This window comes from Vigna angularis, chromosome 3 (assembly GCF_016808095.1).
Source record: "Vigna angularis cultivar LongXiaoDou No.4 chromosome 3, ASM1680809v1, whole genome shotgun sequence".
NCBI lineage: Eukaryota > Viridiplantae > Streptophyta > Magnoliopsida > Fabales > Fabaceae > Vigna > Vigna angularis.
This window is the reverse complement of record NC_068972.1, coordinates 3,110,985-3,132,894: the sequence shown is the minus strand read 5'-3', so window position 1 is coordinate 3,132,894 and position 21,910 is coordinate 3,110,985. Positions and strand designations below refer to the sequence as shown.

Below are 21,910 nucleotides of genomic sequence, written 5' to 3'. Positions count from 1 at the left end.
TGGAGTCCGGGTGCACGCTAACTACTGTTTCTGTGAATGTTTTGGTGAATGGGCTTTGCAGAGAGGGTAAAATTGAAGAAGCTTTGAGATTTATTCATGATGAAGAAGGGTTTTCCCCTGACCAGTTTACGTTCAATGCTTTGGTGAGTGGTTTGTGTAGGACCGGGCATATCAAACAGGGTTTGAAGATGATGGATTTTATGCTTGAGAAAGGGTTTGATTTGGATGTTTATACTTATAACTCTTTGATTATTTGAATTTAATTATATACAACAGTTTAACTGATGCTGGTACCAAATGCTGAGAGAAAACATTTTATTTTTAAAAGAATTGTAAGCGATAGTGAGAGATGAGAGAAAAGAATGAAAGAGAAAAAGAAATGTAAACAAAATTTGAGAAAATCTTAAAGTAAAACAAATAAATACGACAAGAAGAAAGTTGTATTGAAAGATAATTTAATTTATAAAAGTAGAAACTGATTTGAGACTGAAAGCAAAGACTTTATTTTTTATAAAATTGAAATGAGGTAAAGAAAACAAAGGAAAACTCTGGTTTCTTTTCGTCCCACGTCTCTCTGGCTCTCTCCAACCCTTTTGAGGATTGAAAAGCATGGAGGAAAGTCTGATACAGAAGCAGGAAGAAGAAAGAGAAGAAAAAGGAGTGACATGGAGTGGTTTCAGTGAAGAAATGAGAAGGATAAGTGTTATAGCAGGGCCTATGGTGGCTGTGGTTTCTTCTCAATATTTGCTGCAAATTGTGGCAACCATGATAGTTGGTCACTTGGGTGAACTCTATCTCTCTAGCGCCGCCTTAGCCAGTTCCTTAGCAGCGGTCTCTGGTTTCAGTTTTCTTGTAAGTTCCTACTATCACTTTCTTCCTTTTTCATTCTTTATTCGTTTCATCTAAACTTCCTCGTATCATTATCAGGTCTACGTATCATTTAATTTACTTTGTGCCATATTTGTGGTGCCCAAAATAACTTACACTACACTAAACTAAAAAAATAGTTTCTTTCTTTTTTTACCAGTTTTGTATTAAACTATACAAAAATTTGTTTTCTATTTTAATAAACACAAACTTCATAGTAGGTCAAATATTAAGATGAGTAGAGTCGGTTGAGATAAGGCAATCTGATTCAAATTTCAGATGAGTCAGAGTAAAATGTTAAATAAGTCAGACCAAAGGTTGGAACAACCCGATGTGAGTCAAAGGGAATTGGACTATAAGTTGAGATGGGTCCATGATGAAATTTAGCATCCATCCCCTGAAATTTAACATCAAATGATTATGTCTTGATCAAAATTTGGTCAAATCCGACCATAACGACCACCATCGAAAATTAATTGAGATTGCCATGATCAAAACTAAGTGAGTTGTCTGATCTTAATTTCGACTAAGTTGATCTTTACAAAAAATCAGATGAATATGTTCACGACTGAAATATACTAAAGTCGATTTTGATTGAAATTTGATTGAAATTTGACTGAGTTCAATTGAGTCGATCTAACTGAAAATCAATTGAGAAGACTATTGTTGAAATTTCGTCTAATTGATTTTGATTAAAATTCAGTTTAGTCAATTTTGACAAGTCAATCCTAATCAAAACTCAATCAAATTGGAAAAGGATGATGATAGTTAAAATTCGGTCCAAGTTGATTTCGACTAAAATTTGTTCCAATTTGATCGAGTCAACTCTGATCGAGTTAACTCTGATTAAAAATGGATCAAATTCAATCCAGTTAATTTAGACTAAAAATCAATTAAATTTCACAAAGTTAACTCCAACTGAAAATCATTCTAACTCTATGAGGTTAATCCCGACTAAAGTTTGTAAAGTAGTCAAAATCTTTTAAATTAATAAAAAATAGAAAACAAAACCGTTTTTAAATTAATGAGTAGGTAAATAAATTATAATTTTAGAGGGTTGAATCTTTTAAAACTATACCATAAAATGATAGTGTTTAATGTTTAATCTAAACAGTTCATTGGCCCACTCCTAACCTCCATAAACATTATTGATTGTACAGGACCCAACTAATAAATTCTTATGAACAAAAACACGGTCGTTGCCACGTTGTTTGATTTTGATTCTGTGAATATTAAGACTCGTACCAGTATTTTTGATTATTCAACGGGACACTCGAGTTTTACATTTCAGAACGTGCACTGCGAAAGACATATGATTTTGCTGCAGAAAGATACCATTTATTTCTTTTGTATTTTTATGATTTTATCTTGTCATGTCATATCCGTTGCTTTATTATTAAAAGCTAAATTAATATACTTGGTTTTTTAATATATTCATAACTGTTGAATGAAATGTAAAACCTTGTATTCTCATTATTTTCAATAATTAAAAAAAAAAATTCTCTCTCACACACACATGTCATACCAGATTGTCCCTAAAGTTGTTATTGCACTACGCCACCAGAAGTGCCGCCACATTTGAGACTGTACCATCAGAGGAAAATGTGGTTTTCTCTAGTTTTCCATTGCATTGTTATCTCATTTATATGATGAGTATTATTTCATACTGAGGTGATAGACTATTCTGTTGCATGTGTAAAAGTTGTCAGACTTATCAATACATGTATGCATTTTGACAATATTGCGCAAACTTTAGGAGATGTTACTAAAATGACTAAGGGTATGTTTCTCAGCTTTTAAAAGAATAGTTTATGAAAACATCTTGTAACTTGTAACAAAATAGTTTGATGTAATTGAAAGTGTAGTTATAGAAAAATGCATGATAATTGTTTGAAACTAATTCAATATTATAAAACTGATTCATAAGATACGAACTGTTTCTCTTAATATTTTGACAGTAACACCGATGTTGATGTTTGTGTTTTGTAATTAGTTATCTTCTGCATCAACTATTTCAAGAAAGTTATCCCGCTCAAAACTATCATTATTTTCTTCCCCTGTTACTATTTGAAAATCTTCGTATGCTAACAGATGGGAATGGCTAGTGGACTAGAGACAATTTGCGGACAGGCTTATGGAGCTCAGCAATATCAAAAAATTGGACTGCAAACATACACTGCCATTTTCTCTCTCATATTGGTTTGTATTCCCCTGTCTGTCCTTTGGCTCAACATGGAAAACATACTACTTTTCATGGGCCAGGACCCTCTAATTTCACATGAATCAGGGAAGTTCATACTTTGGCTTCTACCAGCACTTTTTGCATATGCAATTCTACAGCCATTAGTTCGATATTACCAAATCCAAAGTATGATTCTTCCCATGCTTGCAACTTCTTTTGTCACATTCACTATTCATATACCTCTTTGTTGGGCCCTGGTGTTCAAAACAAGGCTGAATAATGTTGGTGGAGCATTGGCAGTTAGCATTTCAATGTGGTTAAATGTGATTGTGCTTGGATTATACATGAGATACTCCTCTGCTTGTGCAAAAACCCGTGCTCCCATTTCTTTGGATCTGTTTAAAGGAACGTGGGAGTTCTTTCGGTTTGCCATCCCTTCGGCAGTAATGGTTTGGTGATTAATCTTCCTGTTCAGTTAATATTTACCTATTCATTTTATCAAATTAAACAAAGTTTCCACCTGTAATATATTGTGCTGTTTTTCCAAAATTAGTATTTAACATGCATTTTTTTGCACTCATGCTGATGATGGCAGCCTTGAATGGTGGTCGTATGAGCTGCTTATATTGCTGTCAGGGCTGTTACCAAATCCAGCACTTGAAACTTCAGTTCTATCAGTTTGGTAAGTATGTTACACTCCCTTTTAATTAAACTGCAACTCATGATCTATTCTGCTCCCAATTTTCTCTTTATGAGATTTTATAAGTTAAAGTGATTGAACTGATTTTGTCATTTTTCTACAGTCTAAACACTATTCAAACTCTTTTTACAATACCCTTTGGAATTGGTGCTGCAGCAAGGTAATACATAACATTCATTCTACATAGCTTACATGTTACAGTACCTTGAGTATATATATCTAAGCTAACGATCCCGTCCCCTCGATGATTATAGCACAAGGGTTGCAAATGAATTAGGAGCTGGGAAACCACATGCTGCCCGTGTTGCTGTGTTAGCTGCAATGTCTCTTGCAGTCATTGAGACAAGTGTAGTAAGCGCAACACTTTTTGCCTGCCGCCATTTTTTTGGTTATGTCTTCAGTAATGAGAAGGAAGTTATTGATTATGTCACTGTCATGGCCCCTCTCTTATGTATATCTGTTATACTGGACAGCTTACAAGGTGTTCAAACAGGTAACCTTATATCATAGATTAATAAGTTTCTGGTATCTTTAACATTTAATAAATATTTTAATATGATTCTTGTATAAAATTAGATATTGAAAATATCGAACTTTCTTTTTTGAGAAATCAATTTTAGTATGGATGAATTATCGAATTTCAACAACATTTAATCATAAATTTACATGGAAGAAAAAGTTTTTGTCAATGTATTTAATAATGCTTTGGTTCAGGAATTGCAAGAGGTTGTGGATGGCAGCGTTTAGGAGTTTTTGTAAATCTTGGGGCTTTCTACCTTTGTGGGATTCCAGTGGCTGTCATATTGGCATTTGTGGTGCGAGTGGGTGCAAAAGGACTTTGGATTGGTATACAATGTGGTGCTCTTGTTCAAACTACTCTACTTTCTGTCATAACCAGTAACATAAATTGGGAAAAGCAGGTATAAAAGTTCTAACCTTTCTCTGATAAGTTAAAACAAATATGCTAAAACAAAATTTTAGTTCAATGAAATGACTCCTAACGCTTTTGGGAGCAGCTTCAATTTGCTTGATAAAATTTATCCTTTGATCACTTGAATGAATTTGGGAAGAGTGATTAAGAAGATTTGAAGATAAATTTTTTGTTGTTTATTTGAGTGAATTTAGGTGTTAGTGTGAATAAATTTAGAAACAACATTTGTTAGAATTAGTGTAGGATTTGATTGATGTGACCGATTAAAAAAAATTACTTCTAAATTCACTCTCACCTATTTTCAAATCTACTCAAATAAAAAACAAAAAAATTATTTTCAAATCCTCTCAAATCCATTCAATTATTTTTCCTCAAATATATTCGGATGAACTTAACGTCTTTGACCAGGTAGTTTTCCTTTTGCAAACTGCGTTTCAAGTTTGGTTTTACCATGCAGGCCATCAAGGCAAGAAAGAGGTTATTCGATGATGAATCGTCAGCACAAAATGTATTGGTATGAGAAGCCCTTAATCAAAGGCCAATATCCTAAAAAAGGGGACCATTCTCATGTGTTAGGAGTAATGAGTTCTCGGTTTTGTGAAAGTTTGTGCATCTGATTAAGAATACTCAGCAATTTATTTGTGAATTAACCAGAGTAGTGTTTGCTGTACTGTTTGACATGTTAAATTTAAAGTGGCAAATGAACCCCAATTGAGAAAGTAGAGATACAAACGTAAGTATAAGAAATATATATCCGTTTCGGTATTTTCTTTCTTAATACTCAATTTTATTTGAAATTACTAAAACATCTTTCATAATATAAAAAAAATTATATTAATTGTTTTTATATTTAAATTTTTAAACTAATTGTGAATCTCATATTTAATATTTTTACACTTCTTATAATTATTTCATTATTTTTATTTGATATTCAAATATGTGATATTCATATAATTATAATATTTTATATTATATTATATATATATATTAACATCATATTTTAATTGTTGTGAGTTTTTTATTTTAAATTAATTAATATTTTGAAAAAAAAATAATTAAATAGATGATAGATGTTGGCTTTCCTTTGTTTTTGCATAACAAAGTTTAAAAAATATATGATAAATTGGAATATTTTTCAATTTATTCTCTATTAATTTTTTATGATAATTGATTACTCATATACAATTATATTTTGTAATTATTATATTTTAATTTGATATGATTATTAATTGAATTGTTTGTCTATTAATTTGATGACGAGACTAGTGTTGTTAAAATGGATCACTCGATCTGGTCCATCACAGGTTGGTCATTTAGTGAATTAATCTAATCTAATTTAATTATTAGCGAGTCGAAAAACAAATTAAACTCGTCCTGATTCATCACGGATTGATGAATTAAATGAGATGACTGATTAACTCATTTATTTATAAGTTTTTTTTTTCCAATTCTAACAAAAATAACAACTTTTTTTAATTCAAATCTAAATAAATTTCAATTTAAAATGATATTAATTTCAATGACAAATTAAAACAAACAAGTATATTAAATCCAAAATTATCTTAAACTCTAAATATAATATAAAAAAATACAAAAAAAATATGTAGATTCGATAATCAATCCAGCTCACCATAAGTTCAACAGCTGGGTTTTTAGTGGATCGGATTCGAAATTAACATGTATTAAAATTTTATTTTTTTTTTAATCCAACCAAATTCAAATATATGATGGATCGAGTTGATTTATGGGTGTCAATTCATTCTAACAACACTAAACTATTTATTGAAGATGATGAATTATTATTTTATCTTTTCACCTTATTTATAATTTTTATAAGTTTACAATTTTCATCATCAATTCTACAAATTATATAAAATATACAACATATGAAAGAGATTATTTTTTTAAAAAAAATTAAAAAGTTATAAGTATAATATATTTTGAAAATTAATTTTAATTTTTTCATATAATTATTTAATATATAAATTATAGGTTTAATAGGTTCAGAGGTCCCTATATTTGCGGATTCGTTTCAATTGGGTCCTCCAATTTTGGGAGTGATCAATTGAATCCCTAATTTGGTCAATTTGATTCAATGATAACATTTTCGTTAAATGCAGTTAACGACGTTAACTTTTTTAACAGGTGACAAGTTGAGGCATCCAGGTGGCACTGTTTGAGCGTGTATTTTTAACACTTTTAATTGTTAAATATATTAATAAATGAAAATATAATTTAAAATTGACAATGGCACTAAGAGAACACGAATGGGTCTCTCCCTCTTTCGAGATTAAAGACACAAGCTCTTCATCTTCCCAGAACAGATCATTTTGAAGCAAAGCCAAAGGAAAAGATTGCAACTTTCTCCTAGATGGGTCATCGTCGTTGATCTCACACTCAGCGCCGTTCGCATCGAAATCTTCGTCGAAGGTGTCACGCTCTTTGTAGAGAAGCGCATCGAGGATGGAGGAAGAGTGGTGTTGTGCATCGTCACCGAGAGCCATTCTCTTCAAAGATTCCAGAAGTCACCAGGGAGGGAGGGAGGGGAAGGAGGATCATCTTTCTCCTAATACTGATCTGATTAAAAATAAACCAGAGGGGGGCTTTTTCATGATTCTTCACTTAAGAAAGGGAATGTTCCCCTACTCCAAAGGCCTTTCGCAATTCGTAATGCGGGAAAACCATCATCACTCACAACCTTGGGGAAACATTTTACTCTCAGATCACAATTGTTCATTCCTATAACCCATTCCAATATTGTCTCCCATCCTCCGTTGACACACCAGGACCTTCATCCTCTACCTGTACTACATAACGAGCCACAAAGAAATAGAAACTAATCATCAGTAAAAGAGGTGAATTTCCATAGCAAAAGGCACATAGAAAACATATTCATGACCTCAAATTCGAAATTTCTCCTCAATTGTTCTCCTGGATGCCTAGAAAACAAGTAAAACCCATTCACGGTGCCACCTGGATGCCTCAGCTTACCACCTGTTAAAAAAGTTAACGTCGTTAACTGCATTTAACGAAAATGCTATCATTGAATTAAATTGACCAAATTAGGAATTCAATTTATCACTTCTAAAATTGGAGGATCCAATTGAAACGAACACGGAAATATAGGGACCTCCGAACCTATTAAACCTAAATTATAATATGAATATCATAATAAAATAATATTTTTTTATGTTTTAAAAAGTATACTTATTATTTTCAAAATTTATTAATGATAAAGGCAAAATCACATTTTACTCAAACTAAACAGTCTTAAAAAAAAATATCCCAATTTATCTAGGTTATCAATTTTTTTTAACATCCAACCTATTTTACAGAGTTTTAAAATTGTTCTTCTTTCCATCTCTTCTACTCCGTTTAACTTTCCATCTCTTCTGCCCCGTTTAACTTTCCATCTTTTCTACTCCGTTTAACCAAATCATTTATGGGAGAAGCAAAAGAAATGAGAGGTGAAGTGAAATTTTATACCTTAATTTAATAATATTATTTAATTAGATTTAAACATATTGTAAATATATGTATATTTCTATTACAACATTTTATACCCGAAAAGAGATTTTTGGGTCCTCATCCGACAACAGGATCACTGTTTCTTCTTCACCGCCAAGTGGCAAACCCTCTTCCCAATTCATCCACACTCTACATCGCTGCTACGGTCACCCAATTCTTCGCGCACGCCACATGTTTGTAAATTTGTTTCAATGGCACTATCCTCTCTCCACTGCCACCATCTTCCTTACATTGTAATAACCCAACGCCACACAACACCTTTCTCATTCTCTTTCTCTGTCTCTTCCACCTTTAGATTCTCCCCCGCTCTCTCATCTTCCACTTCCGCCACTCACCACCCTCTCCCCCCCGACTTCTCCCCCTCCCAACTCCTCGACCTCCTCCGCCGCCAGCCCGACGAGTCCTCTGCGCTCCGCCTCTTCCAATGGGCCTCTACCCAGCCCAATTACTCGGCCCACCCTTCAATCTTCCACGAGCTCCTGGGCCAACTAGGTCGAGTCGGCTCCGTCGACTCAATGCTATCTCTTCTCAACCAGATGCACTCCTCCGCCTGCCCCGTCGACGAGTTCACCTTCCTCATCTTCCTCGAAACCTACGCCAACTTTGAACTCCACGCTGAAATCAACGCCGTCATCCACCTCATGGAACGCGACTTCGCCCTCAAACCCCGCACGCGCTTCTACAACGTCGCCCTCAACCTCCTCGTCAAAGCCAACAAGCTCAAGCTCGTCGAAACGCTGCACTCCAAGATGGTGGCTGACGGCGTCGCGCCTGACGTTTCTACCTTCAACATCTTGATTCGGGCCCTCTGCAAGGCTCACCAGCTGCGGCCTGCCATTCTCATGCTAGAGGACATGCCAAACCACGGCCTCAGGCCCGACGAGAAAACGTTCACCACGCTAATGCAGGGATTTATCGAAGAGGGTGACGTGGACGGCGCGTTGAGGATTAAGGAACTCATGGTGGAGTCCGGGTGCACGCTAACTACTGTTTCCGTGAATGTTTTGGTGAATGGGCTTTGCAGAGAGGGTAGAATTGAAGAAGCTTTGAGATTTATTCATGATGAAGAAGGGTTTTCCCCTGACCAGTTTACGTTCAATGCTTTGGTGAGTGGTTTGTGTAGGACCGGGCATATCAAACAGGGTTTGGAGATGATGGATTTTATGCTTGAGAAAGGGTTTGATTTGGATGTTTATACTTATAATTCTTTGATCTCTGGGTTGTGTAAGTTGGGTGAGATTAATGAGGCTGTTGAAATTCTCAACCATATGATTTCGAGGGATTGTTCGCCGAATACCGTGACTTTTAACACACTGATTAGTACTCTGTGTAAGGAGAATCATGTTGAAGCGGCGACCGAGCTTGCCCGTGTTGTTACTGGCAAGGGGTTTTTGCCTGATGTTTGTACATTCAATAGTTTGATACAGGGTTTGTGTTTGACGAGTAACCGAGAGATTGCGATGGAGTTGTTTGGGGAGATGAAGGAGAAAGGGTGTGAGCCGGATGAGTTTACGTATAGTATATTGATTGAGAGTCTGTGTTCTGACAAGAGACTTAAGGAAGCATTGAAGTTGCTGAAAGAGATGGAGAAAAGTGGTTGTGCTAGAAATGTGGTGGTATATAATACTTTGATTGATGGTTTGTGCAAGAGCAATAGGATTGAGGAGGCAGAGGATATTTTTGATCAGATGGAGATGTTGGGTGTATCCAGAAGTTCTGTGACGTACAACACCCTTATTAATGGCCTTTGTATGAGCAAGAGAGTGGAAGAAGCTGCTCAGCTTATGGATCAGCTGATAATGGAAGGGTTAAAGCCGGATAAATTCACTTATACTTCAATGCTTAAGTATTTCTGCCAACAGGGGGATATAAAGAAGGCAGCTGATATTGTACAGAATATGACTTTGAATGGGTGTGAACCGGATATTGTAACTTATGGGACCCTTATTATGGGGCTGTGTAAGGCGGGGAGAGTAGAGATTGCAATTAAGCTCCTTAGATCTCTTCAAATGAAAGGTATGGTCTTGACTCCACATGCTTATAACCCTGTGATTCAAGCACTCTGCAGAAGGAAAAGAACAAGCGAAGCCATGAGGCTTTTCAGAGAAATGATGGAAAAAGGTGATCCTCCGGATGCCGTATCATACAAGATTCTTTTCCGTGGCCTCTGTAATGGTGGAGGACCGATACAAGAGGCTGTTGATTTTACGGTTGAAATGTTGGAGAAAGGAATATTACCAGAGTTCCAGTCATTTGGTTTCTTGGCTGAAGGTCTTTGCTCTTTATCAAGGGAGGACACCCTTGTCCGACTTATCAATATGGTGATGGAAAAAGGAAGATTCTCTCAATCCGAAACATCTATTATCATAGGCCTCCTCAGGATTCAGAAATTTAATGATGCATTAGCCAATCTTGGTGCTATTTTGGATAGGAAAAAGCCCAGAAGATTTTGAGTACTGAAAGGCTTTCCTGCAAGTGCACTTGGGTGATGTTTTAAAGAATGTAATGGAAGGGAAATCACCTTATTTTGAAGGTGCTGAAACATACGATAGTGTCCAAAGCCCAGGCTCGGAGCTATATTGCACACATTTCAACACTGGTGTTGGTTTCATCTGTCTAACCTCATTGATAATACCACTTCTCCAGTCTTGTGTGTTTCCAGTTTCAAGGGGAAAATGTGAACATGTAACTTGTAGCTATCATTCATATGAACATTACTTAATGGATTTATGGCATAAGGAGTTTGCTGACTTGTTAATTTTAACTATTTTAGTTCTAGGATGAGAATTGCAGGCTTTTATTTGACTTGGACTAGATATGCTACTAAGAGTATAGTCGGTCTAAAATTTGTATTATGGTTAAATACATCAAGCATTTTACTTCATATTTCAAAGTAGAATATGCTTCCTAATTCAAGTAAACATCAAATGCCATCCCATAAGTGAGCTACCGTGCGTTGAAGCTCTTTCCCCAAAATGAGATAAGCTATTCAATTACAACCTTCGTTCCTATCCTATATTTCATGCACAGGGAAGTATGATTCTAACAACTACAAATTGTATAAAAAATACGAGGTATGATGAGATTAATTTAAAAAAAAATAAAAATTAAAAGTATAATATATTTTAAAACTTAATTTTAATTTTTTCATATAATTATTTGATATATAAATTATAATATAAATATCATAATAGAATAAGTTTTTTTATATTTTAAAAAGTATAATTATTATTTTGAAAATCAAATTGTCCTAAAATTTATGAAACCTAAAACACATTTGACTCAAACTAAATATTTTAAAAAGTATAATTATTATAATATATGTATATTTCTATTACAACATTTTAAAAGAATATTATAACTATTGGTAGAGTTATATTTTACAATTTTTAATTTTAAAAATACATTATTCGATGAAAGATTACACTTTTTTTAATTAAATACATTATTCTATATACACCTTTTACAAATATGCATACTTTCTTTATAAAAAAACACTCCATTCTTGAAAGAATATAGTTTGTTTCATGTTTTGGATTGTAGGATTGATAACTACTCTTTCACACTTTGTCGTTTCACTTCATTCACTTTATCGTTCTTTTTACAATAGCTTTTTGTTTCTTTTTTAAAGTCCAAATCGAGCAAGTCTGTACTTGTCAAAGACACCAAGTCAGTTTTAGTTATACTCATTGGTTATCACAATTAAACAATAAATGTCCAATAAATGTAATCACCTACCTTCTTACCTTAATTTTATATTTAGAATTTGGAGTGAGCTTTTAGTTAGGGCTAACTCAATGCTTTATAAGTATGCTTTATTTTGTTAATGGATTTGTAGTATCTTAATAATATGATGTGTGTCGTTTCATCACCAATCAGGTTGACAACCGATCGGTCTACATTATTTTAAAAGTTCTAGAGAGTTGACTGACCGATCGTTTTTTATAATACGTTAATTGAGTAATCCATACTGTATATTTTATAAATAAATTGTGTACTTGTGAAAGAATGAAATATTTTTATTCATTTACAAAAAAATCTCAAGTATATTTTTATTTGTAAATCTATAACTGGTTTATACAATTAATATTTACCTCTTTTATTTTCTATACGTTTTTAAAAGGATCATAACGAATATACTTATTTATAGAAAATATATTTGATTAGAAATAATGTTTGTAACTATTTAAAATAAAGGTAAATGCATATAATATTAAGCTGCATAAATTGAATTTAATTTAATATATACATTTGAAGAGTTAAAACGCTATACTAACTATATATCTAATATTTTTTATTACACATATTATCATTTAGTCAATATTTAAAATATGGAAAGTTATACTGATGCAAATGTTGCATCACACCCAAAAATTGAAACTGGATTTGATAAAATTTTAAAGTTAAAACTATTAAATAAAAAATGTATCAAATCTGAGGGGTGAGGGAGGTTTCTTGTTTGAGCTGGGAACTAAAATATTTCCTAATAATATTATTAATGTAATATGAAGATTAGTAATTAGCAAATTCAATAAATATTTCCTACCAATATTATTATTAAAATAAAAAATAAAAAAAGACAATGATTATGCTCTAAAAAAAATAGAAAGGATCCCAATTAAGATCTTAAATAACACAAAATTTCTTCAATTCTTTATAACTTAAATCGATTAAACTAATAAAGGTAAGCAATTACTAAAAATTCATCTAATTTTTATTATAGAGGATATTTTTTTTCATCTATAAACCCTTGAAATACAATTACTTGGCACAAAAAATCTGGTTCTGTGTTACCGTATATATAAATATTTGCTGTATTCAGTCTGGGAGTAAAATATGTATAAAAAGCCATGACTCTACTGCTGTTTGTATCAGCCTTGACAAGACTCAATTTTTCTATGACCCTTAGAGAGAATATGGAAGAGGGTCTCTTGGAGAAGAAGGGAGAGGTGGAAGATGGTGGTTCAGGCGTAATAAGATGGAATGTGTTTGGTGAAGAGGTTAAAAGGGTTGCTTATTTAGCAGGTCCTATGGTTGCTGTAACTCTGTCACAGTATTTTCTACAAATAATATCAATGATGATGGTTGGTCGCTTGGGTAAGCTTGCTCTCTCCAGCACAGCCATTGCCATCTCTCTCTGTAATGTCTCTGGCCTCAGTGTCATTGTAGGTTTTCTTTTCTCATCTCACACACACTGTTTTTTAGTTTTACCACCTTCTATTGCAGCATCTTCTTATCAAAGGAGGGAAAATCATTTGAAAAAAAAAAACTGCTAGTTTTTAATGTTGTTGTTATGCTATTAATATTTCAACTCATAAGGGACATTTAAATATTTGAGCATTGATTGCATTTGGTCTTTTGTGCATATCAAATAGTTTGGAATGTCGTGTGCCCTCGAAACTCGTTGTGGGCAAGCATATGGAGCACGGCAATACAGAAAATTTGGTGTTCAAATTTACACTGCAATTGTCTCTCTTGCTTTAGTTTGTCTTCCTCTTTCTTTCTTGTGGATGAACATGGGAAACCTCCTCGTTTTACTTGGCCAAGATCGTTTGGTTTCACTAGAAGCTGGAAAATTTGCTCTGTGCATGATCCCTGCTCTCTTTGCTTATGCAGCACTTCAGTCTGTGGTTCGATTCTTTTTGATGCAAAGTTTGATGAGTCCTCTTGTCATAAGTTCCTTCATTACTCTTTGCTTCCATGTGGCATTCAGTTGGTTTATGGTGTTTAAATCGGGACTTGGTAACTTAGGAGCAGCATTTTCTATTGGTACTTCATATTGGCTGAATGTGACTATACTTGGATTATATATGAAATTCTCTTCTCATTGTGAAAAGACTCGAGCCCCAATTTCAATGGAATTATTCCATGGGATTGGAGAATTCATTCGCTATGCCATTCCTTCAGCTGGAATGATTTGGTGAGTTTCTTCCTTTTATAATATTTGATCTTTTATATGGTGTTTTTATTTCCCTGTAGTTTTCAACCATGATTTGTTTCTTATATATTTTATCACTGCAGCCTTGAATGGTGGTCGCTTGAAATACTAATTTTGCTTTCTGGTCTTCTACCAAATGCAAAGCTAGAAACATCAGTCTTATCCGTATGGTATGTATAACCAACTTAGTCCTTCAGACAAAGATGACTTTGTATGTCTTAAAATCTGTGTTGAAATTTGTATTCCTAGTCAACTATAGATTTCCGTTTATACAAATGATGATGCTAATTTGTTGTTTAATTGTTAACTGTTTTTCTGATCAGTTTAAACATCAGCGCAACAATCTACACAATCCCAGAATCAATTGGCGCAGCAGCAAGGTTTTGATTCACATAAATCCTAACCTCATTAATTTGTGCATATTCACACTCATGAACAGTACTGATAGTATAGTAAGGATTTTTTTTCTGTCTTTTTGATTGGTTTCTCTTTCTTGTTGTTATTTAGCGCTAGAGTTTCGAATGAATTAGGTGCTGCAAGTCCACAATCAGCAAAAGTATCTGCTTATGCTTCCATGATACTGGCAGCTACCCAGGCCATTGTGGTGGGCTCGATAATTTTTTCTTGCAGGCAGATTTTGGGTTATGTATTCAGCAATGAGCAGGACGTGGTGGATTATGTCTCAGAATTGGCTCCTCTCTTAAGTCTCTCTGTTATGCTGGACTGCTTGCACGGTACCCTTTCAGGTTTGTTTCTTTAAATTACTTTTCAATGCACGTCAATGTTCTTATACAGTGGAATCTGAGTTACCATAAAAAATATAACAGTGTAACCCTTTTTGCATTACAGGTATTGCGAGAGGATGTGGGTGGCAGCACTTAGGAGCATACGTAAACCTTGGAGCCTACTATGTTTTTGGAATTCCAATTGCTGCTATATTGGGTTTCTGGGTCCAATTTAGAGGAAAAGGGCTGTGGATTGGAATACTGATTGGTGCCTTTTGTCAAACAGCTATGCTACTTCTCATAACAATGTGTACAAACTGGAAAAAACAGGTTTGCTTTTAATTCCAAAGCTTGTGGCTCTGCAATTGACATAATCCAAAACATCACATTCACCATGTAATATCTTCACACATATCAAATTAAACATTTTGAAAATGTTTAAATCGGAGAAATTATCTCTTAATGGTCAAAGAATCTTACTCGTGAAATCTTATCAGTTTTTAACATTTACTGCTACCATGTAATAATTCGGTTGTACTCATTTCTAGAATGTGTATGATTACAGGCAATTGAAGCAAGGGAAAACATTTTTCAGAGAAGTTTCTCTGTAGAAGATGGATTAGCTTAAGCAAGCGAGAAGACTCCTAAGTGTATATATAATTTTGATAGTAGAAAATTCAAATTTGTGACTTTCGAATTGGAGGGAAGAAAAAATTTATTAACATTTTTTTTTTACATTTCTTTATTTATATTTCACACCAACATGTTATTATTTGTTTGCTGAAATTTGTATTATTTGCCTCTTAAAAACTAGTGAATTTTGAATTATCTATTTTTTAGAGATGATAACATTTATAGCTAATTTGAAATTATATGATCAACAACTTATTGATTATTTTTGTAAAACAAGTTACACGAAACAGCTTTTAAGGAAAGTTAAATTTTTAAACAAGTCCCGTTAAAAGTTAAAAAAAAAATCTATTTAATAGATAAAAAAAAGTTACTTTTGCAAAAATCTATTTAGTAATAATCACAGAAGCTAGTCCATTAAAGTTTGACCTGTTTCCATGGGGATTAATTTTACTTTTGTAAACAATGTTGCCAGCACGAATGATACAATACTTGTAAAAGATAGATATAATTAGTTTTACCTTAAATTTACCTTTAAACATATATATATATATATATATATATATATATATATATATATATATATATATATATATATATATGGGTTTGCTAACGCGTATACGTCTGTTTTTCATTTGGTACGTTTTAACAATGTGTACCGAGTTTTAGTAGACAAAAATATCCTTACATATAATGGATTTTAAGTTTTAAGGTTAAAGGTATTTTAATAATTTTCATTCTCAAAATTAAAAAAGAAACCGCTTGAACCCTTGTTCACATCTTTCATTCCTCTTAACTCTTTCTTTTTCCTCTCTCACTCCAACATTTTTTCTGTCATTCCTGGTGTAGCTCCAATTGAAAAATTCAGAAACACTCGTTAAATAATTTGTCTTTGTAAAGAGTTGAATCATTGACGTATTCACTTTCAGGCAAAGGTTCATTCAAGATCAATTTCATCATCTTCACTAACCTTTTTAATTTCATCATCTGCACATGTTGAATCATCATCTCTAAAAAAACCCTCTAGGCCAATTATCAATTCTTTCCAATCTCATTATGCTGGTGAAAATTAGACAAAATTAGACAAGACAAATTGTAAAATGAAAACTCATTATAAAATCATTTTTTTTGTAAGAAATTATTTAACCGCAAGTCTTTCTGATTTTTTCCAAATCAATTACCAATTCCTTTATGACAAAAATTATAAAATGAAAACTTATTATAAAATCATTTTTTGTAAGATTGTTTAACTTTACTGATTTTTTTCAATTGGAACTACCATAGGATGATGGAGGTGAACAAGGGTTTTTCTTTTTAGTTTTGAGAATAAAAATTATTAAAATACCATTAACCTTATAACTTAGAATCATGATATAAAGATATTTTTGTCTACTAAAACCCGGTAGACATTGCTAAAATGTACCAACTGAAAAACAGGCGTATGCGCGTTAACAAACCCATATATATATATATATATATATATATATATATATATATATATATATATATATATATATATATATATATTTAAAAAATATATAATTTTGAAAATTATTTATTTTAAGTAAACATGCATTGCGAAACCCACGTAATTACACTAAACAAACTATTTAACGTAACAATTGCGGTCATCCGATAAAAAAAAATACACACTGTACTAAATAAATACAATTGTAACTGTGTATATCTTTTTTATTTTTTATGAATTCAAATTAGTATAAAATGAAACATGTAGATCATGGCCATAACTAAACAAATATGAATAATTTTTATAAAAGAGAAATTCACGTCCATGACACATTCATATTTAAGTTTTTATTTGTTATACATTTCTAAAATTATCTTATCTATAGAAAATATGTGTGATTGAAAGTAATATTTTATACTGTTTGAATAAAGATATATAAGTAAAATTATTAAGTGTATAAATTAATTTTAACGATATTTGAAAAAATGCATTTAATTAAAAATATTTTATTTACTATTTAAACACATGATTACATATAAAATTATTAAAGTGAATAACTTTATATTAATTGAAATAAATTTAATAAGTATATGAATAGTTTTTTAATATTCAAAATAGGAAAAGTATAATGATTTTATTCACGTGATTGTATGATTAGAGGAAGTTAAGATGAATTATATGGATAGTTTTTTAGTTTTTTAAAATACAAACTTCTAATTATGTTAAATTTATTAAATCATATATGCATTAGAGTATGTTTAGTTTTAGAGTTTTTAAATGTTTTGGTTGGAGAGTAATTATTATTTTTGTATGCTGTGTGATTTTTTCATAAATGAGAAAGATGATATCAATACCTATGTTTTTGTAAATATGTACAATTTAAAGTTTTTATATTTTGCGTGAAAGATATAACTATAGCCATGAGTTAACTAATTTAGTTTTTTATTCATAGATAATAATATAAGTGGCAATATTTTACTGTCATGTATTTATTTTTTTGGGTTAAATATGTTTTTAGTCCCTGAACTATTAAGCGATTTTGGTTTTAGTCCCTACTCAGAACTTTGATGGTTTTTAGTCCTTATTGTTTTGAAACTCTGAGTAATAGTCCTTAAAATTGGACGGTGTTAAGTGTAAGACCCTGAAAAATTAAAGGAAAATGTGAATCTTGGGTCATTAGTAGAGTAAGAAACCAAAAATGTATCAAGTTGTAACAAAAGTTAAAGTTTATATGCAAAATTCAATGCTGTCAACTTTGACATGGTTTGGTATTTTAATTATAATTAATTGTACAAATTAGATATTAAGTTGATTCTTGTTCCATTAGAAAGTAGACTCGAATAGCTTCGATTCGAGTACTTATACGCATAATTCCGACATCGGGAAGGGGTTCAACCGGACTGACAAAGTTGTCAAAATCAAACTCACTCGCTGTACGCGTTTTGGACGCGTTTTGACTCAGTAAACGCGTTTTACTATTTAAACACGTTTTTCTGGTTATTTAAGAGGGTTTTGGGGTTGAGAGAATTCCTAAGTTGAATCTGAGAATTGTTACCTAAAAGCATTGGATCAGAGAAGTTTTAGAGCTAAGTTTGGAGCCACGAGAAGGAATTCTAAGGCAGAGGAACGTCGGGGAACCGTTTGAAAGCAAGCTTAGGAGAAAACCGTAAGGGGAGCTAACCTTGAGTCTTTTTGTTTCTGTATGATTTTAAATTTGGTATATGTTTAGGATTTTGATTCTCTTTATGATTTTAGAATGAAATTCTACTTCTGTTGTATCTTTTGAATTGATGTACGGTTTGGAATTGGGATATGCTTCTGTTTTGATGGTTTTGAAGAGATCGTGTTCGTATTAAGTATTTTGAATCGGTGGAAGTTTTTAGGTATACGTATAGATCGAAGATTTTGAATCTGTTTATGGATTTAAAAGGAGACTAGGTTTTGATCGGAAATTTTGGATTGTACTAATTATCCGCTGTCTTTTTAATTATATGTTTAGTTTAGATGTTTATAAGATTTGGATGAATATGGGTTGTTGATGGGAGATAAGTTTTTGGATGTCTAGAAAATCTGTATGATGAAAGGAATAGTCGTTATAGTCCGGAAAGTGAATTTTCGTAATTTTGGAATAGTAAATTCGCTTGAGTGAATGAGTTAACTCGCTGGAGCGAGTTATGAGTAACAAATTTAGTGTTTTGATGTTTTTTACGTTTTGGGAGTTCTGGATGTCCGTTTTGGACGTTCTTTAGGTCGATATGGGGGTTTTTGACCCTTCTGGAGCTATTAGTGAAGGTATCTAAGCTGTTTGAACTACTTAAGGGTTCGAATTAATAGACCATAAAGAGTTATGTGTTAATAAGTGATGTTTCTGTGAGGTTGTGAAATGTCTGAGTATGTGAGAATTATTTTGAGATATGACTAAAGATGATAATATGTTGACATGTGTATTTATGAATGGAAATTTTATAATAGAGTTCCAAGGAGGAACTCCTTATTGATTTTGTGTCAAGTACTGTACGTATGAATATAGGAACTCCGACTTAGGGGTTCATTCTTATGCTCTCAATAGTCTCGATCTCACTTAGAGAGAAAGCTATGTGGTGGAGAGTGGAAAATCCTTACCGAAGATCCACAGTGTGAGTGGACAGAGTAGGAAGGATGTAGCTTCAGTGGTGATATTCATATCCGAAGATCCAGTTTGGAGGACAGAGTAGGATAGAATAATTGAGCTAGCGAATAAGTACATCCATGTCCGAAGATCCAGTTTGGGGACAGAGTAGGATAGGATGTAGTTGAGTAAAAGTACCACTGCAAGTGTAGAACTAGCTAAGAGTTCAATATTCATACGATTGTCCGAATGAATGGAGTTTACGAATGATAATGCTATGTTTATTATATTATTGAGTAATTTAACTTATAAGATGGAAGTTTGGTTATTAATTTAATTTACCATGATGTTTTGTACTGCATTAGCTCACCCTTGCTTTGTCTGTTGTTTGGTTGTTATTTTGTGTTATGTATTTTGATTGGCGATGATCATCCGGTGGATGGGAGCAGAAGTCGGTGATATGCCGATGGAGCAAGCCTTAGATGGAGGATCGACTGAAGAATAGTTTTAATATTGAAACCTATGTTTTTATTTCTGTTTTAAGGTGTGGAGTGTAATTAGTTTGAATTAACAGTGAGGGTTTGTATAATAATGAGGAAAACTCTTATTCCTCCTTCTATCAATTGTTCTATTGTATCAATGATGTAAGAACTCTATTATAGTTTGATGCTATAATAATTGGGATGTTACATTAAGTTTCAGTGGATGTGGCAAACGGCGTTGCCACGTGATCACTGATTTACTTTATTCTCTGTCTGCCACGTTGGATGTTTAAGTATTTGAACTGAGATTAAGTCTGTTAATTACGTTCTGAAGGTTGGAGTTGGCAGCGGCGCGTCGTTTTCTCTCGGCTTCACTCGTAATTTCTTCTCTGTAAGGCTTCTGCATCATAATCTTGCAATCATAGACAACTCGGACAAAAACTCGGATGCTTGAGACTCCCAATTATAGACAACTCGGACAAAAACTCGGATGCCTGAGACTCCCAATTATAGACAACTCGGACAAAAACTCACTCTTACCTTGACCACTATGATTACACCTCTTCACCGCAATAGTGTCACCACTCTCAGGCAGCACACCCTTGTACAGGGTCCCAAAAGCACCATGACCAATGACCCTATTAGCACTGAACCCCTTAGTGGCAAATTTCAGCTCCTTTAGCTAAACTCCTTTAGCATTCTAATAATCTCCGACTCAATAGATTGATCAAATTTCTTCATTCGCTTCACCTTCTTAGAATACACCCAAATGAATGCACCAGCAAAGAGCGCAAGATGAAAAGCACCAGCAGTCACAACCCCAGCAACAGTCATAACCCCAGCAACAGCCCCCATAGTACCGTTCCATGAAAACCCCACATACATGAAATCATTAAGATACATACCGACATCGAGATCCACCTTCAAAATCGGATCTTTCGGCCTCACAGTCGAGTACGAGACCCACACAGCGGTGGAATCGCCGACAGCGGTGGAGTCCGGCGAGATGACGAAGGTGAGGCCACCGCCGATGGAGGATGGATTGAGGTTGGTGACAGAAAAGGAGAAGAAAGTGGAGAAGCTCGCCGGAGAAGGGGACCCTTGTTGCCGGAATCTGATGGGGTCAGAGTAAAGCGCTCTGCCAGCAGCGGAGTTTGGGACGGCGGGGTCAGCGCATTCCACAGGGAAGGCGTGGTTGCAACCGGGAACGAGTCGAGCGGGTTGGTCGGTGGCGATGTCGTCGAGGCAGACGACGCATTCGGAGCCCATGAGAAGGTCTTTTCCGGTGATGGAGGGAAGCTTTTGGAGCTGTGAGGGGGAGAGGCCGGCGTCAGAGACGTGCTTGGCCGGTAGGTGGGGATCGGGGTGGTGAGTGCTGGCGTACCATAGAAGACACATGTAAACGACGAAAATGGCGGTCCAGCATGTCCAGCTTGTCGAGGTTTGGCACAATTAAATCCCCCAATTCAAAAATTTAATTTCACAAATTGTGAACCCTAGAACAACTTAATTAATCAACTTAATCTCAGTTCAAATACTTAAACATCGAACGTGGCAGACAGAGAATAGAGCAAATCAATGATCACGTGGCAACGCCGTTTGCCACATCCTCTGAAACTTAACACCGTCCAATTTTAAGGACTATTACTCAGAGTTTCAAAACAATAAGGACTAAAAACCATCAAAGTTCTGAGTATGGACTAAAACCAAAATCGCAGGGACTAAAAACATATTTAACCCTATTTTTTTTTATGATAAATATAGTGTGTAAATATTGTGCGAAATATAATTTTTATCTCGAATTTAATATTTTATTTTAAAATAAAAGTAATATTCATTTTAAATTGAATT

General features: G+C 33.6%; 3 protein-coding genes across 3 annotated transcripts; all 3 read left to right on the top strand.

Annotated features, from left to right (window-relative positions):
- Positions 1-605: 605 nt before the first annotated feature.
- Positions 606-5,445, top strand: LOC108322067 (protein DETOXIFICATION 12). The gene is made up of 7 exons (XM_017554023.2): positions 606-852; positions 2,959-3,503; positions 3,645-3,731; positions 3,853-3,909; positions 4,004-4,242; positions 4,464-4,669; positions 5,138-5,445. The coding sequence occupies exons 1-7, from the start codon at positions 610-612 to the stop codon at positions 5,198-5,200; spliced, it is 1,440 nt and encodes a 479-aa protein (XP_017409512.2). The 5' UTR covers positions 606-609; the 3' UTR covers positions 5,201-5,445.
- A 2,769-nt stretch (positions 5,446-8,214) lies between these two features.
- On the top strand, positions 8,215-10,944 carry LOC108322065 (pentatricopeptide repeat-containing protein At3g53700, chloroplastic). Its single transcript, XM_017554020.2, has one exon. The coding sequence runs from the start codon at positions 8,400-8,402 to the stop codon at positions 10,659-10,661; it is 2,262 nt and encodes a 753-aa protein (XP_017409509.2). The 5' UTR covers positions 8,215-8,399; the 3' UTR covers positions 10,662-10,944.
- A 2,077-nt stretch (positions 10,945-13,021) lies between these two features.
- LOC108322057 (protein DETOXIFICATION 14) lies at positions 13,022-15,622 on the top strand. Its single transcript, XM_017554012.2, has 7 exons — positions 13,022-13,373; positions 13,584-14,128; positions 14,230-14,316; positions 14,470-14,526; positions 14,654-14,892; positions 14,996-15,201; positions 15,437-15,622. Exons 1-7 carry the CDS (start codon positions 13,059-13,061, stop codon positions 15,497-15,499), a joined length of 1,512 nt encoding a protein of 503 aa, XP_017409501.1. The 5' UTR covers positions 13,022-13,058; the 3' UTR covers positions 15,500-15,622.
- Positions 15,623-21,910: the final 6,288 nt, after the last annotated feature.